A 24,249-nucleotide genomic window follows, 5' to 3' on the forward strand; every position below is an offset into this window, starting at 1 on the left:
AGTGCCGTCTGCCGCTAACTATAGCAGGCTGATGAGATTTGCACGTGAGCGCTGAATCGCTGCTTTTATTGTCCTCGGACTCCACATCTGTGCTGCTCAGGTGTTCAAAAGACAACTCGAGGCTTTCCCACCTTTTTCTTTTTTTCCCACCATGAATTGGAATAAAACTGAATGAATTATATATTTCTTGAAGCTATGTCTAAAGTGAGGTGCATATCCAGTGAGCTTCAGACCAAAAGACTGTCTTGATTTATGCTGCATGTGCTGCGCGGCTGTGTCATTTTGACAACACTGAGTTTAATGCAGCCGTTTCTTTAAGTGAATCATTAGGCCTCATTTCAAGCCGCAGTACATCAGGTTGAGCTAAATAAATGTCTCGCTTGCAGGTGTGGCTCATTGAAAATCCTTCAAATGTACTTGAATTGGTTCCTGACATATTTGTGCCCTTTGCTCAGATCTTCAGCAAAGGGAAAAAAAAAACGTGAAACCACCCCCAAACTTTTAAGGTACTTTAATGATATATGGGTCTGACGCGGGAGGTGAACGGCCAGCTCTTTGTTGCAGGTGGGGGGAGGGGGGGTGTTTTGAAGTTGGGCCAATCAATTAACAGTCACTGGAAATGGAGGAGGGGAAATTCACATTTAATTGTATTCAGGCTCATGCGACTGTACAGTTGGGATAAGAGGAGGGGGGGGAGACTACAAAAAAAAAATACAGAAACTAGGTCGGTTTGTGGTCCTTCAAACCCAGTGGTGTGTGATATACTGCACCCTTAAAGCTCTCAGTGGTATTTATAGTGGCTCTGGAGATTTCCCTTGTAAAGCTGCAGGCTTGACCTGTAAACCAGGGCTGCCTCTCGCTCCCAGCCGCCCACTCGCCCGCCCCCAAACCCCCTGTCTGTGCAGCTCGCATGAAGTCCTCGCTGGTTCAGACGAGACGAGACCGGTAAACGTGTGTGAAAGAAAGCGTGTGCGTGCGTGCGTGTGTGAGCATCTGTATGTGTTAACGATACTACCAACCTCTGCTTGTGTCGTTATGGAGAATTGAATGCACACAAGACAACCGATATTGGCTTTTTGGTGCAGATACTGAGATTGATATTTAAAAGTTAGAAAATGAGTTATACCCAGTAAACGTAATAGAACTTTTTTTCTGCCACATGGCATTGTTTTGTCATTGATTAGCTTAATGCCACTTTGCAACACAGTATTACAACAGAGACCTTATTTATTGATATTGATTGATTTCAATATTGATCAATCCAACACCAAAGATTCTTTTGTACCTTAAAATAATGTTTCCAAAATCGTTTCAGTGGTTCATTAACTCGTTTGAATGAGACATAAGAATAATGGTAATGGTAACAGTAATGGACAATTCCGCTTCCAACCTGTAGGGGGACCGAAGAGGAAAAGTGCTTTGGTGCCTACTGTAAAGGTGCTGTTGACAAGCATAGATATATCTATGGTTGACAAGCAGCTAATGCTAATGCTTGGTCTATAGAGCTCAACAGTCCCGCCCACAGCAGGTTCCGGAAGTAAAAATACAATGCAATTTCTCCATTGACAAATTGGAGTATAAGCCATACAATTGTAACCGTCGATGGTAGACTTAAAACCAGCTACGACATGACTAAGCGATTGTATATGCTCATGGGACACCAACCTTGTTTTGAGATAAATGTCTTTTATTCGCGATGTCTTGGATAAGTACTCCATTACCCACAATCCTGAACAATCCCACAGTGATGCCTCTGATTGGTGGAACTCATGCTGGTGAGGAGGGTGAGGAGGGGGAGCTGCCTGCACAATCCGTCATGCGCGTGCCCAAAATGATAATCATGTTTTACGAGGATTGACGACACTGCACGAAACACGATCACGCTTCTGCCGTTAGCCTCCACCGGGAAGCTAATGTTAGTTTAGCTAACAGCTAATTCGGCTAACCGCTAGCTGACTGCTTGATTCAGTCTAAAATAACGTTAACTCAAACTAAACACTGGGTAAAGCAGGCTACAGCTGACGAAACAGCTGTTATATATTTTAACGGTTATTTTCAGGTTTTATTTTGAGGGTCTTTTAAAGTTATTACATGCTCAGTTATTTTTAGTATGATTGTTTTGACCACGGTTACTCTGGGCTAACCCACGAATTCATCAGAAACGTTAACTGTACAGATAGACGTCTAATCTAATGGTAATTTAGCCAGCTAGCACACCCCTGTCTGTCTGCCTCACTCTCCCGGCGCTGCAAGGCTTCAGTCGGGATGAGAGCTGACAACAGCCCCGGCCCGGGGACACATCCACAGTCAGCCAGCTAGCAGCCAACCACCATCAATACAGCTATCCAAACCCGGTCAGCACTTAACTCCGGTGCTAAGGACGCTAACGGCAGTTTACTGAACCGTCGGGAAACAGACCCAGGCACCCGAGTCAGAACAGCGTAACGTTACACCTCCGTTAGCATTACCGCTTTTAGCCATCTTTACAGTTAGCTAAATTTACCCGACAAAAGGGGGATAAGGCACCAAAACGACTAATACTAATAGTAATTTAAAGATGTGTTAGCATTGGATCTGGACGGGAAGGATAACTCTGGGAGTTGGAAAGGGGTGTGTCGCGATTCTGCCTTCTCACTCCGCGACACAGGTTCGTGGAGCTGAGTGTTTCGGTTTCAGATCGCATATCGTTACAGCCCTACTACAAAGACATCTTGGTTATTTATAGTCGTAGTGATACAGTTACCAGCTTGTGACTCACTACATTTAACAACGTTTTAGACCTCGACATCAATTTAATTTCACACACAGAGTGCCTCTGTTCTCTGAGACCAAGGACTGTAGCACATATCTACAAATGATTTTCACTTTTTTCTTTAAAAAATTACTTGATTGATTAATTGATTATTACAATAGTTGTTGGTTAATTTTCTGTTGATCGAGTAATAAAGCAGCCTGGTCTCAGATTTTGAGTTAAGGGGCCGTGTTCATTTCACGGAATTCTGTGAGATCAGGTTGAATAAAGATGACCTTGTATGAGGCTCTTCAATATGGCTGACAGAAGATGAATTATGTCACCTTTAAGCCCACCTAGATGTTAACCAGTGTGTATGTGGGGTTTACAACATAACAGGAACTACAAGCTCAGCAGTTACTTAAATCAGCACCTTTCTGACAATGTGTCAACAACACTTTGACATCCGTAACACAGTTTTTATTGCAGGGCTGTTGTCCCTGATTGCATAATTATAATGTCTGTTGGTTTACCCGCTGTCTTTGTGTGTGTGTGTGTGTGTGTGTGTGTGTGTGTGTGTATTTCTGTGTGTTGAGTATCAGGGGGGCGCTGGTGCAGTTTGGACTGTAATGATGTAACACATGGTTGAATTACTGTGTGGGCCCCCTGTTTGCCTGAAGGCACAGGGAAACATGCTTCGGAGCAGAACTGTATATCCCAGAGTAATTAAGCAGCTCTTCTCTCAAAACGGCCACTAACTGCTGGTGAAGTCAGTAATTTTAGAGGAGAGCTCATAAAAATACACCTGTCAGAGAGAGAGAGAGAGAGAGAGAGAGAGCTTCCTGTTGGCTGGAGTAGAAACCATTTTAGCTTTAACTTTTTGGGTTAAAATCCACATAAAGAAAAGTATACATGCTATCCTTTTGTTTTTTCTAATTCTTTCTGTCAGTTTTATGTTTTTATAGTTATAAGAACTATATATATATACAGAATAATAAAAAGCCTGAGTACATTGTCTACTTTGCTTTTAGTTTACAATATGACTGGAATGTGTCCTTGTAATAAATGAGTTCAAGAAGTGGTACATTGGCTCATGCAAGTTTGACACTTAAGAAGCAAATCTAAATCTGCGTAATCCACTCGAATCCAAAATATAAATAAAAAAAACATTTGTTTTCACACCCCACTGGATTTTCCATCTTTTCATCCCTGTGCTGATAGTGTTTTTCAATCTGAAAAGAGCCCTTTTCTGTCAGAGGTTCAATGGAAAGATAAATGCTGCATGCCCAAAAGAAGAGGGCAGAACAATATTATGAAGTTCACATACAAAGGCACAAAGTGGCTTTATCTTGAACACATAACCTGATTTGTCTGCAAACATTGCAAATCCACCCAGTTTCCCGCTATTGCAGCCATGAGCCGGTAGATAAGACAGCAAAGGGTGAGAGGTCTGCATTATCTGAGTGTCGTTTCCAGCCGCCAAATCTCAGGTGCGAGAGTTCAGCTGCCTTTTATTTGAAGCAGGAATGTGTGGTAGCAAGAAGCCGCGCTGAGGTTAACAGGATTGTTTGGAGCAATGGAAACTCTGTGAGCATGACATCATCTGAGAGCTCGCAGGAATGGAAAGGAAAGGAAATCTCCTCCCAGGGAGAAAATGGAGGGATTTGAAAGAGAAATGCTGGGTAGGACTGTTCCGTTGGAGTAAACAGCGGGGTGGTCGACTGTACACAGTGTGAAATATTATCACTCTATGTGCAGGGGATCGTGCCCGTCAAAGAGTAACTGCTTGGTTAATGTTGTCAAACCACTTGCCAGGTAAAGCTATGGAAATCTAACAGCAATTGGCCCTCTGGGGGTTCTCTAGCAGTGTTTAGTTTGGCTTTTGTGGGCTGAGTCTATGTGGCCAACGTTGACTTTCTTTTGAATTTGTCTTCCTATTTGTGCTTTAATTCATGGGTGAAACACAACAGTCATCCAGTTTATGATGCAGCCTCAGAGCCAACATGTGAACCTGATTGAACCTGACGATGGTGTTTTTTTCTTACACTATTATTTCTCCCTCGTCTGAAATGCACATTACATTCATTTCACAGAACTGTAACGCCAATTTTCAAAATCCAAAACATAACGATTGATAAAAGACTTTCATAAAGTTCATATATAAATAAGTCAAAGATTGTAACAGTAAAATCTATCGGAGTAGTTCTGAATGAAGGCTCACCGTATTCATTTAGCTATCTTTATTGCAGTGCAAGCTTTCATCACTCTCCACTCAGTTTATTAATCTCTCCCTCCGCCACGCTCATTGGCTTACTGGCTAACAATCACACGTCTGATATTGTAGTTAAATGAAATTCCTCGTGGCCCTTTTTCACAATATTTCGAGCTACAGTATCTCGCCTGAAGTGAGCTGGAAAATGTCTCTAACTGCCAGGATTTGTGAACAGTAGGGGGTTTGGACAGACTGCAGATCTATGGTTACAAAATTGGATATGGCCACTATTACATTACAGGTTTTTTTTTTTTTTACATTGATAAAGAATCGATTGACAAGTCCTAATGAGAAGGTCCAAATCACATATTTCTTGGGAGGACTTATGATCCTGTTCCAATACCTAATCGTAGGGCCAATAAGGAGTTTTTCTGTCCGAGCCCCAAGCCTGGTGGTCGTCCACCTCCTCTCCACATGTCGGGGTATCCTTGAGCAAGACACTGAACCCAGTTGCTCCCGATGGTTGGGCCAGTGGCTTCCAGTTTAAAGGAACACGCCGACTTATTGGGACTTTATCTTGTTCACCACGGCGCTTCTCAGGTGCTGCGAGCAAATCACTCAGCCCAAGTAGCAGAAGTAGCAGTGCTTCGCCTTCTGAGAATATAGTACACAGTATACACGCTGTGACTATACAAATCACAACATGTAAATAGGAAAATGTTGGCGTTATTTTGTCACTTATTGGGAGCATTAGGCTAGTTGGAGCCGGTTACCTCCAGGATTTGTGCTAAGCGAGGCTAGTGGTGGGTGCCTCTGACAGAGTTACAACACACACAGAGATGAGAAGGGTATGTATGGACTTATCTAACTCTGGGGGATACGGTGAATAAGACAAAGTCCCAATAAGTCGGTGTGTTCCTTTAAACTGGATCAATCACATCATCCAACCCTAACTAAGCTTAGTGTCTGATACTGATCCAGTGTATCGATCGGTGCATTTGTAGCCTTTCAGAGACCTTCAGCTGCTCCCGGACACAGACATTATTTTCTTGGTGGAGCTTAATGTTGAGCTCCAGTTTTGTTTGGCCTTCTCTGCCTTTCAAAGGAGCAGAGTGTAGGATTTAGTGGCATCCTAGCGGTGCGGTTGCAGATTGCAACCAACTGAATATTTCTCCGCTTACCCCTTCCTTTCCAAGCATGTGGGAGAAAGTACTCAAAACATGAAAGGTCCTCTCTAGAGCCAGTGTTTTTCTGTTCTGGGCTACTGTAGAAACATGGCGCACTATGTGGAAGAGGACCCGCTCCCTATGTAGATATGGAGGGCTCATTCTAAGCTAGCTAAGACACAGCTATTCATAGTTTCAGGTGATTATACACTAATGAAAACATTAAAATGAATATTATATTCCATTTCTGCCAATCGATCCCTCTAAATCCTACACACTGCTCCTTTTAAACATATCCTCAAAGTAAATTTTAAGGCCCATTGTAGTGCATGGTTTTCGCGGTGGTCACTGCAAACTTGCTTGAGTACGCTCAAAACTCTACAATTACGTATTTTTGGCTGGCTCAACATTTGAAACTTCACAGTCTACAACCTAGATTGCTTTGTTGGTCCATAATGCCCTTGACCCAATCACCTGCTTTAACCCCAGCCCAGAAACACATCAGCAATCAGATGAACAAGGAGGCAGGTGGCAAGAAAACAACACACATGCTGCACAACGGCGACACGCATCCCCTGCAAAAGTTTTAACAAAGAACCTGTGAAGCTGTTCTTTAAGTGTGCTCACTGTTAATTTGTCTAAAGCTCCCACTAAAGTGTCAGAGAGAAATTGCACTCCTGCATGGACAAGTACAGAATAACTGTTACAGACAGGAACACACAGCCACAAAGGAGATGGCACGTGGGTTAGCGCGGTGACCATGCTGAGTCCTTAAGATGCTCTACCTGACTGCTCAAGAGGCTTTGAGTTTAGGTGCACAGGCATCTGAAAGCTCAGTGATCTGTCATAGGAACCTCTCTTTTATACATATTTCGTTCCCTCTCAGAGGTCTTGGGCTCCTGGGCACAATATATAACAATAATATGGACTCCTGAGGAAACTTACTCACACTGCCTCATGTCCTCTCTACTTTGCTCTTGTGGGTCATATCCTGTAAACCATATATTCTACCTGAATGCTCAAGACCTTATTGTCCCTCACAAAACCACCTCAAGCCTCTTCTTTCCTGACCTGCCTCACAGAACAGACATCCTTTTCTTTTATAAGCACCAAGATTGCTCATTTTTTATCTCTGCACAGAATCTGATTGCTGCCTTATGGCCGCCCTCCTCAGCCCTGCACTTGTCAACCAGCCAGTGGGTTGAATTATTATCTTTGGAGCAACATTTTGTTCATTAATGGGTTCATCTGATCCCGTTTCACACTTTGCATTTTATTGTCGTGGTCAAATAAACGTAAATTGGTACATTTAGCATGTTTGTTGTTGTGCTAACACCTTGGAACAAGCTGGCAAATATGGCAATTTTCTTTCTCATTGCTGAGCTGATTACAGCCATACCACCTGTGCTGCATTACTCGTTGATTACTGCCTCTCTGGACTTGTCAGAACAGTTGGCTCCAGACTCCACAGTAGGTGTGCAAAACAGAGGTGGTTATATATAATCATCAGTAGGTGGATGATAGGAGTCAGGGTAAAGATGCACCTCTTACAGGCCTTCTAAGACTCATTCCTCTGTACTTCTTCTCTAAGGAATTCCATTGAACTTATTCACCCATCTTCTCTTTGCTCCATGTAAATACAAACAGGGGCTTGATATTGCAAAAGCAATTGCATCCTCCTGCCCACTACACCCTATTTTGTGTTTTTCTTTCATCCCCCCCGTTCCTGGACATGTGCCCACTCCTCTGCCTTCCATGTTTCTGCCAATTAGTGCGCTCTTCACCAATCGGTCCACCATGGCCACCCAGGGAATTGGGCGTCTGCTGGGGTCTGAAGTGAAGTAAATGGTTACTGTTAGGGATTTGTCTTGTGTTTTCAGTGAGGCATAATGGTCTGAAAGAGTCGTTGTTGACCTTCCAGCAGACACATGCTAAAAGAGAACAAACACCAGATGTCAAAAGGAAAACCTCTAAACAACTATCATTCTAAATTGGCGTATCATCAGACCGCTTTGTGTTTTGCTACACTTTCACCGTGCAGCAACTGCTGTTTCACATGTGTTTTGTGTGTGTGTGTGTGTGTGTGTGTGTGAGACGTCGATATTTCACATGGCTGTGCTACAGAGCTGGCACTACGCTGACTCTCTGGTGGGACATTAACCTGCTCAGCGTATCCTTCCTGAGTCTGCTCAAACAACCCGCGCACAGAGACTGAATATCTGCTCATAATGAACAGACAGGAAGTCCTCTTTGTGTGTGTGTGTGTGTGTGTGTGGTATTAACATACATATGTTCCTGTGCATGTGTGCAAGTGTACTTGTGTAGGATTGTGTGTCAAGTGTTGTGAGTGTGTATGATGTGTGTGCTGGTGCACCTGTGTGCGCTTAATGCACATTACAGTGTCAACTATCTGTGGCTGAGTGTGTGTGTGTGTGTGTGTGTGTGTGTGTGTGTGTTCTTGTATCCTTTTACCTGTACTTCTTTATTTATTTAAATGAGGCTAACTTTTTTTTTTTAAAGGAGTAAATAAGTTAAACTGATTTTTTTCCCCCAAACTTGTTGGTAACTACTGTACAAAAAACTAGTTTCCTTTATCTTTTACAGTAGAGGGTTGTCACAGTGCTGGTGTACAGATACAGTAAGTGAGCAGTTTAATATTCTGTCACTGTCTCACTTAAAGTAGCTCCACGTTGTATCTTTGGATCAAACAGCATAACAGATATTTTGTATGGTTTATTTTCACCAATTTAGTCCTGATGCAGTGAACTCAACCCACTGTGGCTCTGCAGCCAGGTTAAAACAAAAAGTTATTTTCCATCACAGTTCAGTCCAGGTCTGGTGGACTGTAGGCAGCCATATGGAGAGGGAGCTCTGGAAACATCCTATTACAGGTCATATATCACACGTCTGACAGCAGCCATTCTGCCTTGTTTTCATTTCAATCACGAGTGCAGCTGCAGCTTCAGAGCAGCGAGGCTCTGCCATGTTAACCCACTGAAGGCTGGAAGATACTGTAGAAGTCGCCAGGGGGACCACAATGCACTCTGGGTGTTGAATGTTTCTGCTTGATGCTTTTTATCCATCAACAGCACACACAATGACTCAGTTCAGTGTAGAGTTGACCTGTTATGTTCTAAAGGTCATTACATATATTTTTATGTTGGAGATGCAGATGGCCGTTATTTAATATTTTTATATTTGAACATGTTTTAAATTACTGTGGATTCCCTGAAAGCCAAGGTTAAAAAAGTGTTTTCAGGCATTGTTGGCCTCTCCTATGTAGGCCTGCACGATAAATCGTTATAAAATCGCGATCTGGATTCACCCCTGTTCACGATTTAACTTTTAAATGCCTTCGTTTTTTGTTTTTTTTTCTCCTTCAATTAATTTATTGAAAGCATTTGACATTGACATTAACATGTTTTAATTATGTAAAGACATGTTCAAGGAGTTCAGATAGAGCCTGTATCAGGGCCATATTTAGTTTAATGTGTTATATGTCACTATATTTTGGTAGCCTACTGTACTTAAATGGCCAGTATGTACTTTATTTTCTTCATTCATTGAAGCCTCTGTGTTTACAGGCTTGTGGTTATGCGCAATCTGCTATAGGTGCCAAAAAAACTCTATGTTTGGTACTGCCAATTTGTTTTGTTTTGTCATGGTTCATGTGTGCAATAAACGTTCCACTTCGTGAGAAAAAAATCGTGGCAGAGAATCGTGATATCAATTCTAAGCTAAAAAATCGTGATTCATATTTTTCCCTGAATCGTGCAGGCCTACTCCTATGTACGAGATACTGTATCTCTTAGTGCATGAAAGTGAAAGTTCTGCCAAATGCAGCATAAACAAAAGGTTTTGCCTTCTTAGTTAACAACAAATGTCTATTGTAAAACATAATGGAAGGTGCCTTTAGCACAGTTTCACTTGCCTTTCAGCGCTTACGTAAAGTACTCTAGGGGTTTTTGCCTGAATTTTACTCGTCAGGCAAAAGATTTAGAATGGTGTTGACACCACCTTGGGACCCTAAAACTCTGCATTAAAAAGAGGACACACATTTTTGTTTAGATAAACTAGTATTTATTGTATTGGCAATTCAACCATATTTAATTTGGGATTAAGGATATCTGAATATTACAGTATATTAGGCTCGAAATGCCTTTTAAATGTCTAATCTGAATGTTCATTTTGGTAAAGTGGAAACATCTTTGCTGTTCTTAGATCTAGAGCACGGCAATATGGCAATATAATAAAACCCAAGTTTTCTCAAGCTTTGGAGTGATTCACTTTTTTAATCGTTTTTCTTTCTGCATAATGCAGCAAGATTAAAACATGATTGAAACATCAGGTTTTAGGTTTTTTTGTACAAGACAGTTGAGCAGGGCTGTCATCGTTTCACATGTTTGAAAAATGGACTGTTAGTACCAGATGCTTCAACTGAGTAGAGCACAGGCATCCACTTGAATAATCAGTTTCAGCAGATACAAAAACGTCCGCACACTAATTCATCTGCTTCTGCTGTTTGGGTTTCTTGACATCAGCCTGACATCGTCAGAGAGCTAGCTAGCGGCTTTATGTCTTGTATAAGATATGATACCCCATCAACAACTACAAAGCGAGAGTCTGTCCCTCTCGTAGATGGCAGATAGCCAGAGCTAGCTCACCATCGCAGTCACAACAGTTCTGTAAACTGTGTGCAAACAATGCATCTATTCTCGTCTAAGGTTAACGGGACTGTTGTGTCTCCAGTCACCTAATATAGCCAGCTTTATTCAGTTTTTTACGATGTAGAAATGTTACACTTACACTTAATGGAATTAATTTGATACATCCAGTCTTACGTGGATCTTTACCATTAGTGGGATGAAAAAACATAGAAGTTTGGCCTAAATGTTGCGAAAAGCACAGCCTACAGTCTACAGTATCCTGAAGAATGATGTCCATATTGGACGATTCTGAAACCTCACGATTTCCATCCAATGCCAACATGCAGAAAGTAGTGTGCCGTTTATGGAGTGAGGCAGAAAGTGGAGGTCTGGGTGTGGACGGCTGTGAAGTACTTTCATTTAAGGGAAACCAAAGTGTGCGTCCCCTGACAAACCTGCAATTAACATTTGCCTTCCTATTACCCGTAATCACAATCACTCCCTAACTTCGACCCAGTGTAGAGTCCTAAACATCTTTTACTTGCCATAACTAAGACCTTCCCCTAACCGTAACCACACAATAGTTGCCATCCGCAGGTATTGTAGAAAGTGAGAATATTAAGAACGTTAGTATTAGACTATATTGATGTTTTTGTGTGGCAAATAGTGTTATCATAAATCTTAATGACCTTAGTAAACTTTGAGCTTAATTTGAATCGCACATGCTACCATGTTAAAGTTATTTAGAAGAAGTGTAAGAGCTGTCTCCCCTGAATGAATAAAGCTCAACAAAGAGTCAGAGAAAATCTACAAAAGCCACATGTCCGTGGCTTTTTGTATTACTACTCTTAACAAAGTACCTACTACCCAAAACAAAGTGAGTGTGAGTCGATTTGCTGAGATCTCTACTTTGGGAGCCGCTGCTGTCTGGCCGTAGTGCTTATTTGTAGACGATCAAACCCGCTTCCTTCCACTATGTAATCTGTCCCACATGGATTTCCTACAGAGTCCATTAAAATGCAGTGCAGTGGGACTGAATGAGGAGAGATGGGAACAGAGAAAAATAGGTGCCCTTCTTTTACCTCAACATGCGGCTTTGATAGAAACTTCTGTCATGTTTTGGTCTGTTTGAGTGAATTGTGATTGGCGAGGTTCCTGCCAAGCCTCTCGATCCCAATCCATCTCCAAGATAGACTAGTAATCTTCCATCTGGTTTTCCTCCAATGAATTAAGACTTCTAGCCATCATGTTTAAATTGCATTGAGTGGATTTACCAGGAGCAGCAGGTTGTGAAACGACTTTATCCAGTAAGTTCCAGTAGAAGCCAAATGTCAGTGGGATGTTTACTTTGGGTCTTAGTCCTGATTTTCTTGTTAAAAAACTATACTACCCACAAACCCTAGTAAACCTGCTGGAAAGGTTAATGTTACCAGACTGTAAAAACATTGAATAAAATTGAATTGAAATTTCGCCTCACTTTCTGCTGGTTTCAGTCTAAGCCAGATTCTCAACTGGTGGGTCGGCACCCAAAAGTGGGACGTGGACCCTTTCTGGGTGGGTCGCGGACAACTGGTCAATAAAAAAAAAAATATATATATATATATAATATATATATTTAATACGCATCTGATTTTGGACTTTTATTTTATTTTGAATAAACATTTTGACGGACATGCGTCAGATATGTGCTGCAGTCTAGAGCCGTAGCCATGGTAACCATCATTTGATCAACGTTCACTTTAAGTTTGTGTTGATGTTCAGAGGCAAGATGGCGAAGCGCAAATATGACCCGGAGTATTTCAAATGTGGATTTTTGTACATTGAGGATAAAATGAATGTCTAATTTTGTGGTCTTATTTATTTTGTGCAGTTTTGATATTTCATTTATTTTAGTCACTTTTGTCCATGCAGTTGTCACGTTCCTCCTCAGTTTCTTATCAGTGTGCTCTGAAATGCACTTTGCACTTTGTTTTGTTTTTTTAAAGATGTTGTACACGTGTTTTCGAAAGATATTTTTTGAAAAATGAATTTGCTTGGTTTGAATTCTATAAAAGTGGGTCGTGACTTAAAGACCATGGGAAAATGTGGGTCACAGGGTGAGACCAGTTGAGGACCCCTGGTCTAAACAACCTTTGTCAGGTATATTAACACATGGAGTTGTAAAATGGATCTCAATTGAAATGCTCTTTTTTATGAACTATGAGATAGTGAAAGTCACATTCATGATGAATATTGAAAAAAGTTGCTCTGTTGTTGCTTTTGTGTCCTAATCTTTCGCCAGTGTAGTTTTGTTTAAGAAAAGATGCTTAATTTCCTTATTACATTACTATCTGTGTGTGTGTGTGTGTGTGTGTGTTTTCTCTGGCATTGGAGGAAGTATTCAGATGCTTTACTTTAACTTTAAGTAGCAATACCAGACTGTAAAAATATTAAATTGACAAAAGGTCCTGCTAATAAAAAGTATGTACAGTATCATTTGCAAAATAAAGTTAATCTATCAAAGTCAAATTACAAAAAAATGGAAATATAATTGAATTATTAACAATGTGTAAAAAAATGTTTAGGTTGTTGCAATGTTGTGGTTGAGGTAATTCTAACTATTTGTGTAGTTTATTCTATTACATTGCTTAATATTTCATAAGCTCATCATATTTTTATATATGTGGAAAGTAACTATTAACTATAGCTGTCAGATAAACATAGTAGAATAGAAAGTATAATATTTTCTTATAAAATGTAGTGGAAAAGAAGCAAGGAATACAGAGACTAAAGTACCTCAACATTCTGACTGTATTTAAAAGTAATGAGAGTCAGGAGGGATGGAAAAACTTACAATAATAAATATAGTAATAATACTGTACGTAATTACTACTGGATGGTTATGGGATCAGCAGTTAATCTCCTCTTTAAAAGTATTAAGGACACCGGAGTTCATTGTTATTTTGTATCTTTTCTATGGTGGAAAAAAGTATTCAGATCCTTTCGTTAAGTAATCAATACCACAGAAACGTTCTCAATTTCAAGTAGAAGTCCTGCATTTAAAGTGTATTAAACTGACCAGTAAAGTGTATTTAAAGTATTAAAAGTACCCTTGATACAAGAGGATGTCATTGTTATAATATTGGATTATCATCAACGATTGTGTAAGCAGCATTTTAATGTTGTAGCTCGGCTGGCGTAGTGGAGCTCGTTTTAACTGCTTTATATGCTGTTGGGTAGTTTGGAAGAGAATACACATTCTGTAAACGCATATTTCTTTTATGTAAAATCTCAATCTGTTAAGTAAGCTGTCACAGAAGTAGTGTTGTAAATGGTGCAATATTTTTCTCTGAAATGAAAGTGAAGTAGAAGTACAGTATAAAGTATCAAATGGAAACACTCAAGTAAAGTACAAGTTCCACAAAATGTCACTTATGTGCAGTACTTGAGTAAATGTACTTTGTTACATTCCACTACTGATCTGAATACTCTGGATACTATTCAATGTCTGGCAACAGTAAAAAGAAATGTAGGTACTTTAAGGATCAGGGCCACTAAAAAACACCCTTGATAAGTTGTTTTCTTTGTCTCTTTGGGGAGGCGGTTGTCAAGTAGTGTGAGGTAGAAATACAGAGCAAGTTCTATGCTCTCTCTCTCTCTCTCTCTCTCTCTCTCTCTCTCTCTCTTTGTGTCTCTCTCTCTCTCTCTCTCTCTCTCTCTCTCTCTCTCTCTCTCTCTCTTTGTGTCTCTCTCAGAGGAAAACAGCTGCCATGTCCAGGAGGAAACGTTGCTTTTTTTCCCATCAGGCTGTTTTGCCTGTGATGGACAGCGGTCTGTTTTTGGCTTGGGCTGCAATGTAGGATGCAGTTTATGGGCCAGAACACAGGGAGGGGTGGAGGCGAGAGCACCCCCCCCCCCTTTTCCCCCCTCTCTCCCCCGATGACAGTGACCCTTTTGACCCCGTCGTGAGAGCATCATGGGAGAAGATCTGCTGATTAACCCCTGAGCCCACTATCTATATCACCCTGAGACTGAAGGCGCTCACTGTTTTCTTTCAATTAGGGATTCATTTCACCTTTCTTTTTAAAGATTATGATAATCCATCTCACTTTTGCTCAGTGTAACATTTTGCAGCGTACTAAGTAAGTGCATTCTTCTGTAGTCGACCCAACATTAAAAGCAGCTGATACTGAGGAGGACGAGTATCTGATCAATAGTGCCAAAATATTCATATCATACAATATGAACATGACAGAGATCAGATCTAGAGGTTTTCAAATTAAAGTGAATATCTAATGTAATAAATCTAAGTGAAGGAAACATTTCATTTTATTTTAGGAAATGTCAGGAAGCTCCTAAAGTCAGGGTGAGCCTTCTCTCTGGGATAAATCAGGCCTTTAATCAAATACTTATTTTGGGAAACAATCTATATAATCAAATGGTTCCACAAATGCAAGAAAAAAAAAAGTTCATGTTTAAAAAGCTACTGTTCTGTAGGTATAATACGTCACTTATCTATGTTAAAAATGGTCCAACTTAAAGATATTTAGAATTGAAACAATTAGTTGATTAGTCAGAGAGGTAATCAACATTTTTCATAATTGATTGCTATTTTCTTAAGCAAAAATGCCCAAATTTCACTGGTTCAAGCTTCTCAAATATGAATATTTGCTGGTTTATATGATCATAAAGTGAAAATCTTTGAGTTTGGGCTATTACCCTGGACAAAATAAGCAATTTCAATATGTTAACTTGTGCTCTGAGAAATTGTAATGGGCTTTTTACTATTTTCTGATATTTTATAGACAGAATGATTAATCGGTTAATTGGCAGATTAAATGGTATTGCATTTGAATCTAAATATATTCTCAAAACATTGGTTATTCAATATATTGACAGAGCATTTTATTACATACTCATAGTACTCGAGCTGTCTGCTCGTTAACACTTTCAACATCTTCTTATCAGATTTTCAGCCTCGCCCAGAGAACAGAGCTGCTATTGTCACTTACTGTGACTACACTAACACCTCAGCTTGTATATCTTTTATTCTGAGTCTCTACATGTTGTCGCATCCATCATTATGAAGGACATACTGTATCTGATCCTAACCCCTTCTCTCTCTCTCTCTCTCTCTCTCTCTCTCTCTCTCTCTCGGTGTTGTGCAGGCCTTTGTCTCCCTCTCTCTGCTGTACTGGGCTCTGCAGGGCTTCTCTCAGCTGCTCAGCATCAAGAGGAAGGCCGACTGAGTCGAGACACAGAAAGAATCATCACATACAGTCATAATTGTTGACATAATTCCATAGTAACACATTTGAATCACCTAAAACATTGTGTACAAACGCATCTGTGTGTGGCATCCATCAACGTCTGCTGTTTTCTATTGAAGACAAAGCCGTTGTTTTAGCTTCTGCTTGATTCACTTTTTTACTGTTTATGTATAAATCTTCCAAAGTGGTCTCACCATTGCATTGCACTCACACGCTCAAATGCTCTGACTTACCAGAATTATATAAACAGCCACGCTATTACATTTTATTTTCAGATTCAAAATAGCACTTCACCAACACTTGCTGCACTTCTCCCGACACACAACATGAGACCAGTACGCCTCACTAGGTCAGTTTCACAGGCATTCATTCCAGTCCCCCCCCCCATACACAAACAACTATGGTCAAAAATCCCTTTTTCATACATTCCCCATCACATCAGAACACTACCATCCATCACATACTGTATTTCAAAAAGGCATACAAACTCTTCCTTCTCAACTGTTATACTTGCACTCATTGATTGTGCATGTATTGTCCAAGTCTTGTTTGCACTGTTGCTCTGTATTGTTGTTTTTAGTTGTCTGTATCTGTCTAGCCCATGCTAATGTCCTGTACATGTGTTTTTGTCTTCATGTGCCGCAACTGTGTTTTATGTTCTATGTTTCTGCAGAACAGGAACCTGCTGGAAACCAAACTGAGTCAGGCCCGTTTTAAACTGTACTTTTATAACCTTTCCTGTATAATAAATTAAATGAAATGCAAGTCTGTTTATGGCCGAAGCTTAATCATGTAAATCAGCCAAAGGACATGGCAAGGTGCTTAACAGGTGCTCCATCAAGTGATCCATTTTACTCTTTCTTAATGTGTTTTTGCCTTCGCTGTTATAACAGAGCGAGTCTATATCCACGACCTTCCACTTCCGGGATTGTTCCGTTGCCGCTGGAAATTTAGCCTGATGTCCTTTTCGGCCGGATGTCCGTTACCTTCCTCTTTCTTTGTGTTGGCGTTTTAAACTCCGGTCGATTCATGAGGACTATGGTTAACTGCTCTTCAGATCTCTGCAGGGTAAATGCAGACAGCTAGCTAGACTATCTGTCCAATCTGAGTTTTCTGTTGCACGAATAAAACAACCTCTGAACGTGCACATGTTCCACCAAAACAAGTTAATTCCAGAGGCTATTTTGCAGAGGCACCATTGCTCTCTCCGGCGCTTAGCACCGCCCAAGACAATTGTGATTGGTTTAAAGAAATGCCAATAAACCAGAGCACGTTTTTCTCCTATTCTGGAATGCTGTGTGGACTAGCCAGACCCTCCTACACAGCGCTGTGGAGGAAGGTCTGGCAATGCGATACTATAACAGAGCTGATGCAGTGCTAATTAAAGTCCTAATGAATTAAAAATGTTTATCACTTAAACCACTGTGTAAATTATTCTTTTCTTTGCATTTATATGAAAAACATACCTGTTATAAAACAAATGGTGCTTATACGGATGCCTTTCAATTTTACTTTTGACTTGCACAACCCTGTATCGTACATTCTTGCAATAAAATATTTGTAATTTTGTTCTAAATGTCTCCATTTATGATTTCTCTAAAAATGCACACAGGCCGGACAGAAAATAAAGACAGAATTAAACCCTGAATGTTGTCTTTACTGTCGAAACGGCAGATTGTTCGTATGGATTCTTCCTCCAGATCTTCAATCTACAGCAGATGGTGCTATTATCAACTGCCAAAAAGTCTTTTAAAATCAACATCTTGTTTACAAGCGGCACCTGTGTTAAATAAAACTCACACATCAGCGTACTTGAGAGACATTAGGACGCATGTTGAAGTACTGAGGTTGAGCAAAAACAAAGGAAACAACTGTAAGAAAATCTGTTCTGACAAATTAACTGATTACAATTTCAGATTTATGGCAGGGTAAGATTTAAGTGGTATGTATAAAGCAACAAATACAATTCTATGTAATTTATGTATATTTTATTATAAAGTATTGAGTGTGAGATCGCTCTCCACACAAAGCATCGCAGCTTCTTACAAAATGCACCTAAATACATTGAAAAAAACTGCGAGGTGATGTGACAGTAAAAATATAAATAAGATGATTTTGTGGAAATATGGAAAAGCTGCTTAAATGTTTTTACTTCTTTGCTAAATTTTATATTGTGACATGCAAATGTAAAAATATGTATATCAGTGTGACATGTAGCAATCATTATGAAAACAATTATGCAGAATATATATGAATATTCATGATGTGACTTATTAATAGGTCAACAGATGGCATCACTCTACTGTACATATGTGCAGCACGCTCATGGTGGCTTCAGAAATACCAGACACCTTATCAAATGTGTTCACCTGACAGATTTTGTATGTGTTTACCATTTTTTTTTAAAAATAGTGTAAGTAAGTACAAAAATATCACATCCACAAAATAGGATCCTGTGTGTTGAAAACATGCAAGCTCATAGATCAAGACACCTATGCAGTTACATCATTAGACCATCGTGGGCCACTTAAAGGGATAGTTTAGACCTTTTGAGCTGTGGTTGTATGAGGTACTTATGCATAGTCAGTGTATTAACCACGGTAGATGGCGGTCGGCGCGCCCCAGTTTGGAAAAGCAGGCAGGAGTTCCAACAATATCTGTTTGAGTGCACCTTTCCTACGTGGAACTGAAGCTGTTATATCAGTCTTTTCAAAGCCACCACTCTATAGACAAAAAAACAGTAATTTTACCTCTCAGAACATGAAATGCCTTGATCGGTTAGTTTGTTTGTTAGTTTTGTAATTTCCTAACCCTTTTAAAACACAGAAGGCACACAATAAGACAAACTAACTAATCGAGGCAATTTGACCAGCAACTCCCTTGTTCTGCAAGGTAAAATTACTGTTTTTTGTCAAAAGAGTCTGGTGGTTTTGAAGAGAGCATAGATGTATACAAAGGCTTCAGCTCTGACGGCAAGGTAAAGCGTGAAAAAATTCTAAATATACCTAACACTGAAACAGATATTGATTTTTTTTAATGGTCCTTTTTTTAGGTGGCTAAAATCCATTTAGCTGCTGCCCCGGTCAACAGCAGCTACATTGCTTAGCTTCGGTGTCGGACGTGCCTGCTTCTCCAAACTGGAAGCATACTGACTGTTATCTACTGTAAGTAATACACTGAGTATGCACAAGTACCTCATACAACCCCACTTTAAAAGAACTGAATTATCCCTTTAAAATCCAGCAACTGTTTAACCGAACACCTGCTCTGACATCACTGATTAGGGTGTAGACAGACATTCAACATGCTCAGAGCTCAAATGTTTGAACCCATGAGGGGATCACAGAGGATGTTTCTCTTTTTTTTTACTTGACACATTATTGTTTCTGCTTTTGACTTTAAATTATTTTCTGTAACCCACCCTGTGCTTTTTAGAGAAACTCTCAAGTTAAACCCATAGAAAATAGCAGAGGTTAGTCTCTGCTGTCTCTGCTGTCCAAGCTAACGCTAACAGCTAATAGCAGGTCAGTCTTTCCTTCTTCCACTGTAAACAAAGAAAAATGGAGTAAAAGTTGGAAGCGTTTTCTCCCGCCCAGCCTATTTCACCAACAGAGAATACCATTAAACAGCATCACGATGTGAGTATCACGACTGAAATTACATTTCTGGTAAGTTTGTTCCTTTGTGTTTAGCTAGCAGCACTTGCTAATGTCATTAGCTATACATGCTAATAAACAGACCAGATGCTGACTATGTGTTTGCCTGGTGATAGTAAAATGTAGAATCTGTGTGATGCTCCTCATGGTTTCAGTATCATAAAGAGCAAGAGCTCACTGTGATTCAATTAAATGTTATTTATAGTATCAAATCATAATAACAAGAGTTATCTCGAGACACTTTATAGATAGAGTAGGTCTAGACCACACTCTATAATTTACAAAGACCCAACAATTTCAGTAATTCTCCCAAGAGCAAGCATTTAGTGCGACAGTGGCGAGGAAAAACTCCGATTCAGTGTGGATTTGCCCTTCCCATACTCATTATTTGGTAGGGGAAATTGGGCCTTTTGAATAGAAAAGTTAATTTAGAAAAGCATGATTAAACCACTACTCTAAATTGATGAACAAAACATAAAACTTAATTGCAGGTCACAAAGGGATACTTCCAGCTCATCTGTCTGATGCTCCTCATGGTTTCAGAGACCATAAAGAGAAATGCAGTAGCAGCTTTCTGCTCAGTGCGATTCAGAGTGAATTCACCCTTAAAGGCATAAAGACCCGGAACTTTGGGGAGACATTAGTTCTTCGAATAGCAAGTTAAAGGAGCAGTATGTAGGAATTAGGGGGATTTATTGGCAGAAATGTAATATTATGATATTCATAATTATGTTTTCATTAGTGTATAATCACCTGTAACTAAATAGTTTTTGTATGATATACAGGTATGGAGTTTAGGGCCTTGCTCAGGGGCTGTTTGGCAGCAAATAGTTTATAGTCAACTGTTCAAAACGTCAACCTGAACAGGGTTATGGGTAGAGTCACAAAAATAAGCTTACGTTTATCATATGCCAAACATTCCCACGTAGGTTTGGTCTTTAGAGACCTGTTACTCATGTTGAACTACAAAGTCCCCCTCTACTCAAAAGTATTTCGCTTATTGCTTCTACAATTGGATGTAGGTTAGTCTATATCCAGGACGTTCCACTTTTGGGATTGCTCCAGTGCTGCCGGAAATTCCACCAGATGTCCTTCTTTTCATGTCTGTTACCTTGCGCTTTTCTTTGTGTTGGAATTTTAAACTCCAGTGGATTTATGAGATTTTATGGTTACCTGCTCCTCAGATCTCTGCAGGGTAAATCCAGACAGCTAGCTAGACCATCTGTCCAATTATGGCGTTATATATGGGCCTCATTCCTGAGCGGGTAACTGTATGTTTTGAGCACCGAGAACTATATTTTGCAAGCACGTTACATTTTAAACAGAAATTAACACTCGCAAAAAATAATTTTGTTTGAGCAAACAAAAACCTATTCCGTGCTCAATAAATTTATTTGCATACTAATAACCCCTCTCACGCAGTTTACTTAACCAATCAGAGAATTAAAGGTCAATTCTGATTGGCTGTTCGTCTCCAATTATTATGAGTTTTCTGTTGCACGGCAAAACAACTTTTGTACATGTAACGTACACATGTTCCACCAAAACAAGTTCCTTCCCGAGGCTATTTTGCAGTGGCACCATGGCTTTGTCCGGCGCTTAGCGCCGCCCATGACAATTGTGATTGGTTTAAAGAAATTCTAATAAACCAGAGCACGTTTTTCTCCCATCCAGGAATCAGGGCTCAAAGTATTCTGGCACCGTGCCGGATCTCCGGCGTGCAGCCATGAGAAAAAAACAAAAAAACAACTTGCATGCGGATTTCACATACCAATGATGAGAGGAACGCAGCTCTAACTAACGCAGGGCTTAAGGTACTCGGGCCTGGTGCCGGATTTCTGGCGTATGACTATTTTAGAAAAATAAATACATTAAAAAATCCACATGGGATTTGTTTTTGATGCGCTGGGTTTAACCAATCATCGAACTTCCACCTACCAATGAAACAAGTTCTAGCCAATCAGATGCAAGGTAGGGCGGGCCTTTGCCGAAAAGTGAGTGCGGTGTGGTCTCCGTGGTAACGCGGCTAAAAAAAATGGAGGCAAAGTTTATCAAAATTGGAGCATGTAGATACAGCTTTAGTTGAGAAAGGAGTTAAAACAAATGGCGCTGGGCATGAATAGAGGACAAGAGGGAAAGGGTGGAGACGGGAAGCCATAGCACTTCACGAGCCGGGTGCTTGCTTCTGCAGCTCATGTTCAAGGAAGACACTGTACGGCAGCAGCGGTAAGAAAGTGCTTGCTAGTCACAAAGCTTAGGTCCGTGCACTCTGTCATACAAGTACGTTACCAGCAACGACGGCTACCGCTGTGACTGCGCCTTCACTGACCGATAGTTACGTATTGTAACTCCAGATTCTATGAGTATAGGCACAGCCCTCTAAGAGCTATTGCTATTGGGTTTATCCCTTCGCCCATGCGCAGTCGTGAAGATTTCTTTCGCGCCCTGTGCCCCGTACGGGCCTCTCTTACGTCCGCAGATACTGTATATTACAGTGGCGCGACCAGAGATCTGCTCCCAACATCAGCATTTTTCTTCAGCCAATGTTGGTGAAGCAGGTGGCCCGAATCTTAGAGGGCTGTGCCTATACTCATACTCATAGAATCTGGAATTACAATACGCAACTATCGTTCTATTTCGTATAGGCTTCGCCCTCTAAGAGCTATTGCTATTGGGTTAAGGGCGAAGTTGATGTAGTCAATGCCACCTGCGACACAAGGTCCACAAGCAGAACATAGACTAATTTGTCTTCCTATTGCTTCCCACTGAACAAGGTTTAGTGAATCAAAACACACATTATTTTGATGAGAAAACCCTGTTACCATCATGAGTAGGCCAAAGTAACAACACATCTAGAAAGTTTTGTTTTCACAATGATTCATTGTAGGATTATGATATTGTTGCAATGTGTAAATCTCCATTGACTGTTAATTTAACATATGGTTGGAAGAAGTCAAAATTGATTCAAAACTTTTTACTTCTTTAAAATTATGACTTTTATTATTGTGTAATGGAAGGAAGGACTTTAACTGTTTTGCCAGTCAAATTAACTTTAATGAGTGCATACTGAAACCCCCCCCCCCCCGTTCCAAAAAACATTTCAGGCTCATGATTTTTTTTTTCACTTTAAGCCCTGTGGAATGTTGTGTGGACTAGCCAGACCCTCCTCCACAGTGCTTTGGAGGAAGGTCTGGCAAAGCAAGATAGATGTAGGATGACACTGTTTTCACCTGTATCTGTTAAAGGGGAAAAGCTTGTGCTCATCACAAATCTTAGTTTTAAGGTATAGGCACATGTGGAACACGTTCACATATGAGCAGGATTTGTGAGATCAACTGCTTTATGCTTTTTGGCTTTTTCCCTTTCCTTTATTGTGTTATATATCTTTTTTATGCACGTTATAGGTTTACAAAGTGAAAAAGCCCAAAGTCCACCCCAAAGGAACTTACCATCTCCAACAGAAAACACTGTTCACAAACTGCTCCAAACAGCTCTATTGTAGTCCAGCCTTTACTTCAGAGACGAATGTGGGTCACTTTGTAACGCACGTTATAATGCTCGCCTAGCTGCTACCGTGGCACTCCCTCATACTCTGCTTCTGACTGGCTAGTAGTCCTTACCTAGGTACTGCGCATGTGCGACTCCCAACAAAGATGGAACAGAAGTGAGATGCCTCACTCTGTAGCTAAAACAGAGAGCTCAACACACAGGGTGAAAAGAGGAGCTGCAGCAATGTGCAGTACAGTACAGAACAAAAATATGGTGTTTTTTGAAAATTAAACCATGTAAACCTATATTTTGATATAACCTCTAAATACAATTATGAACCTGAAAATGAGCATAATATGAGCACTTTTGGTGTTCAATATGCAACTTACAAGTGAGATGTGGAAACCTTCAGTGTCCATTCTTAGTGAAGTATTGTGTCCAGTAGTTCAAATTCTAAGACTGCATAGTTGTCGTGCACTTCCAAATACCATTGAAGGCAGGTGCTGGACCCAATTACTTCTAGAACTAATTACTGTATATTTCAACATAATACTATTGTATTTTACACATTTGATACCAAAAATTGTTTAAAAAAATTACGATGGGTCTAAAAATACCTAAGGTGTGCTCTTAATACACTTCTCACATGTGCATATTGCAAAATGTTTTGGTTGTTGTAATTATTTCTCCTGTTCATACTGACCATTAAGATATCCTTTCCTAATACACTTCCAGTGTAAGTGATGGGGTACAAAATCCACAGTCATCCCTCTGTGGAGCCCGTTTCTCACACTGGATGCTCAGCTGACTAACCGTATTAACTCCTTGATATTTTCAAACTCATTATCTGCAGTCCATTTATTATACCATGACAATTTTATCTGTGACCTGTTTTTCTAAATCTTCTTTGGCAAAGATTAACAGCACTTTTCTGTGCTGCTCTGCTCATATTTTCTGCTTTTTAATGATCTGTTGGGTTATTGAAGTGATCCACTGAAAGGTTGACAAGCTGACATACTGTATTGATCTCAGTGTGGAAGGATATGGCTTTCACCTTTTACATGAAATCCTGCTAATAGGCAGTGAGGGAATTCTGCCCA

At 40.2% G+C, this 24,249-nt stretch overlaps 1 protein-coding gene across 3 annotated transcripts in view; it reads left to right on the forward strand.

The window, feature by feature from the left end:
• agmo (alkylglycerol monooxygenase) overlaps positions 1-17,573 on the forward strand; it is a 70,105-nt gene extending 52,532 nt beyond the window's left edge. For all 3 annotated transcript variants that reach the window (XM_078252171.1, XM_078252170.1, XM_078252168.1), the window contains one exon: positions 15,903-17,573. In XM_078252171.1, the coding sequence (XP_078108297.1) occupies positions 15,903-15,983 (81 nt within the window). In that variant the 3' untranslated portion in view covers positions 15,984-17,573. The remainder of the gene's footprint in view (positions 1-15,902) is intronic.
• The last annotated feature ends 6,676 nt before the right edge of the window (positions 17,574-24,249 follow it).

Source organism: Sander vitreus, chromosome 6 (assembly GCF_031162955.1).
Source record: "Sander vitreus isolate 19-12246 chromosome 6, sanVit1, whole genome shotgun sequence".
NCBI lineage: Eukaryota > Metazoa > Chordata > Actinopteri > Perciformes > Percidae > Sander > Sander vitreus.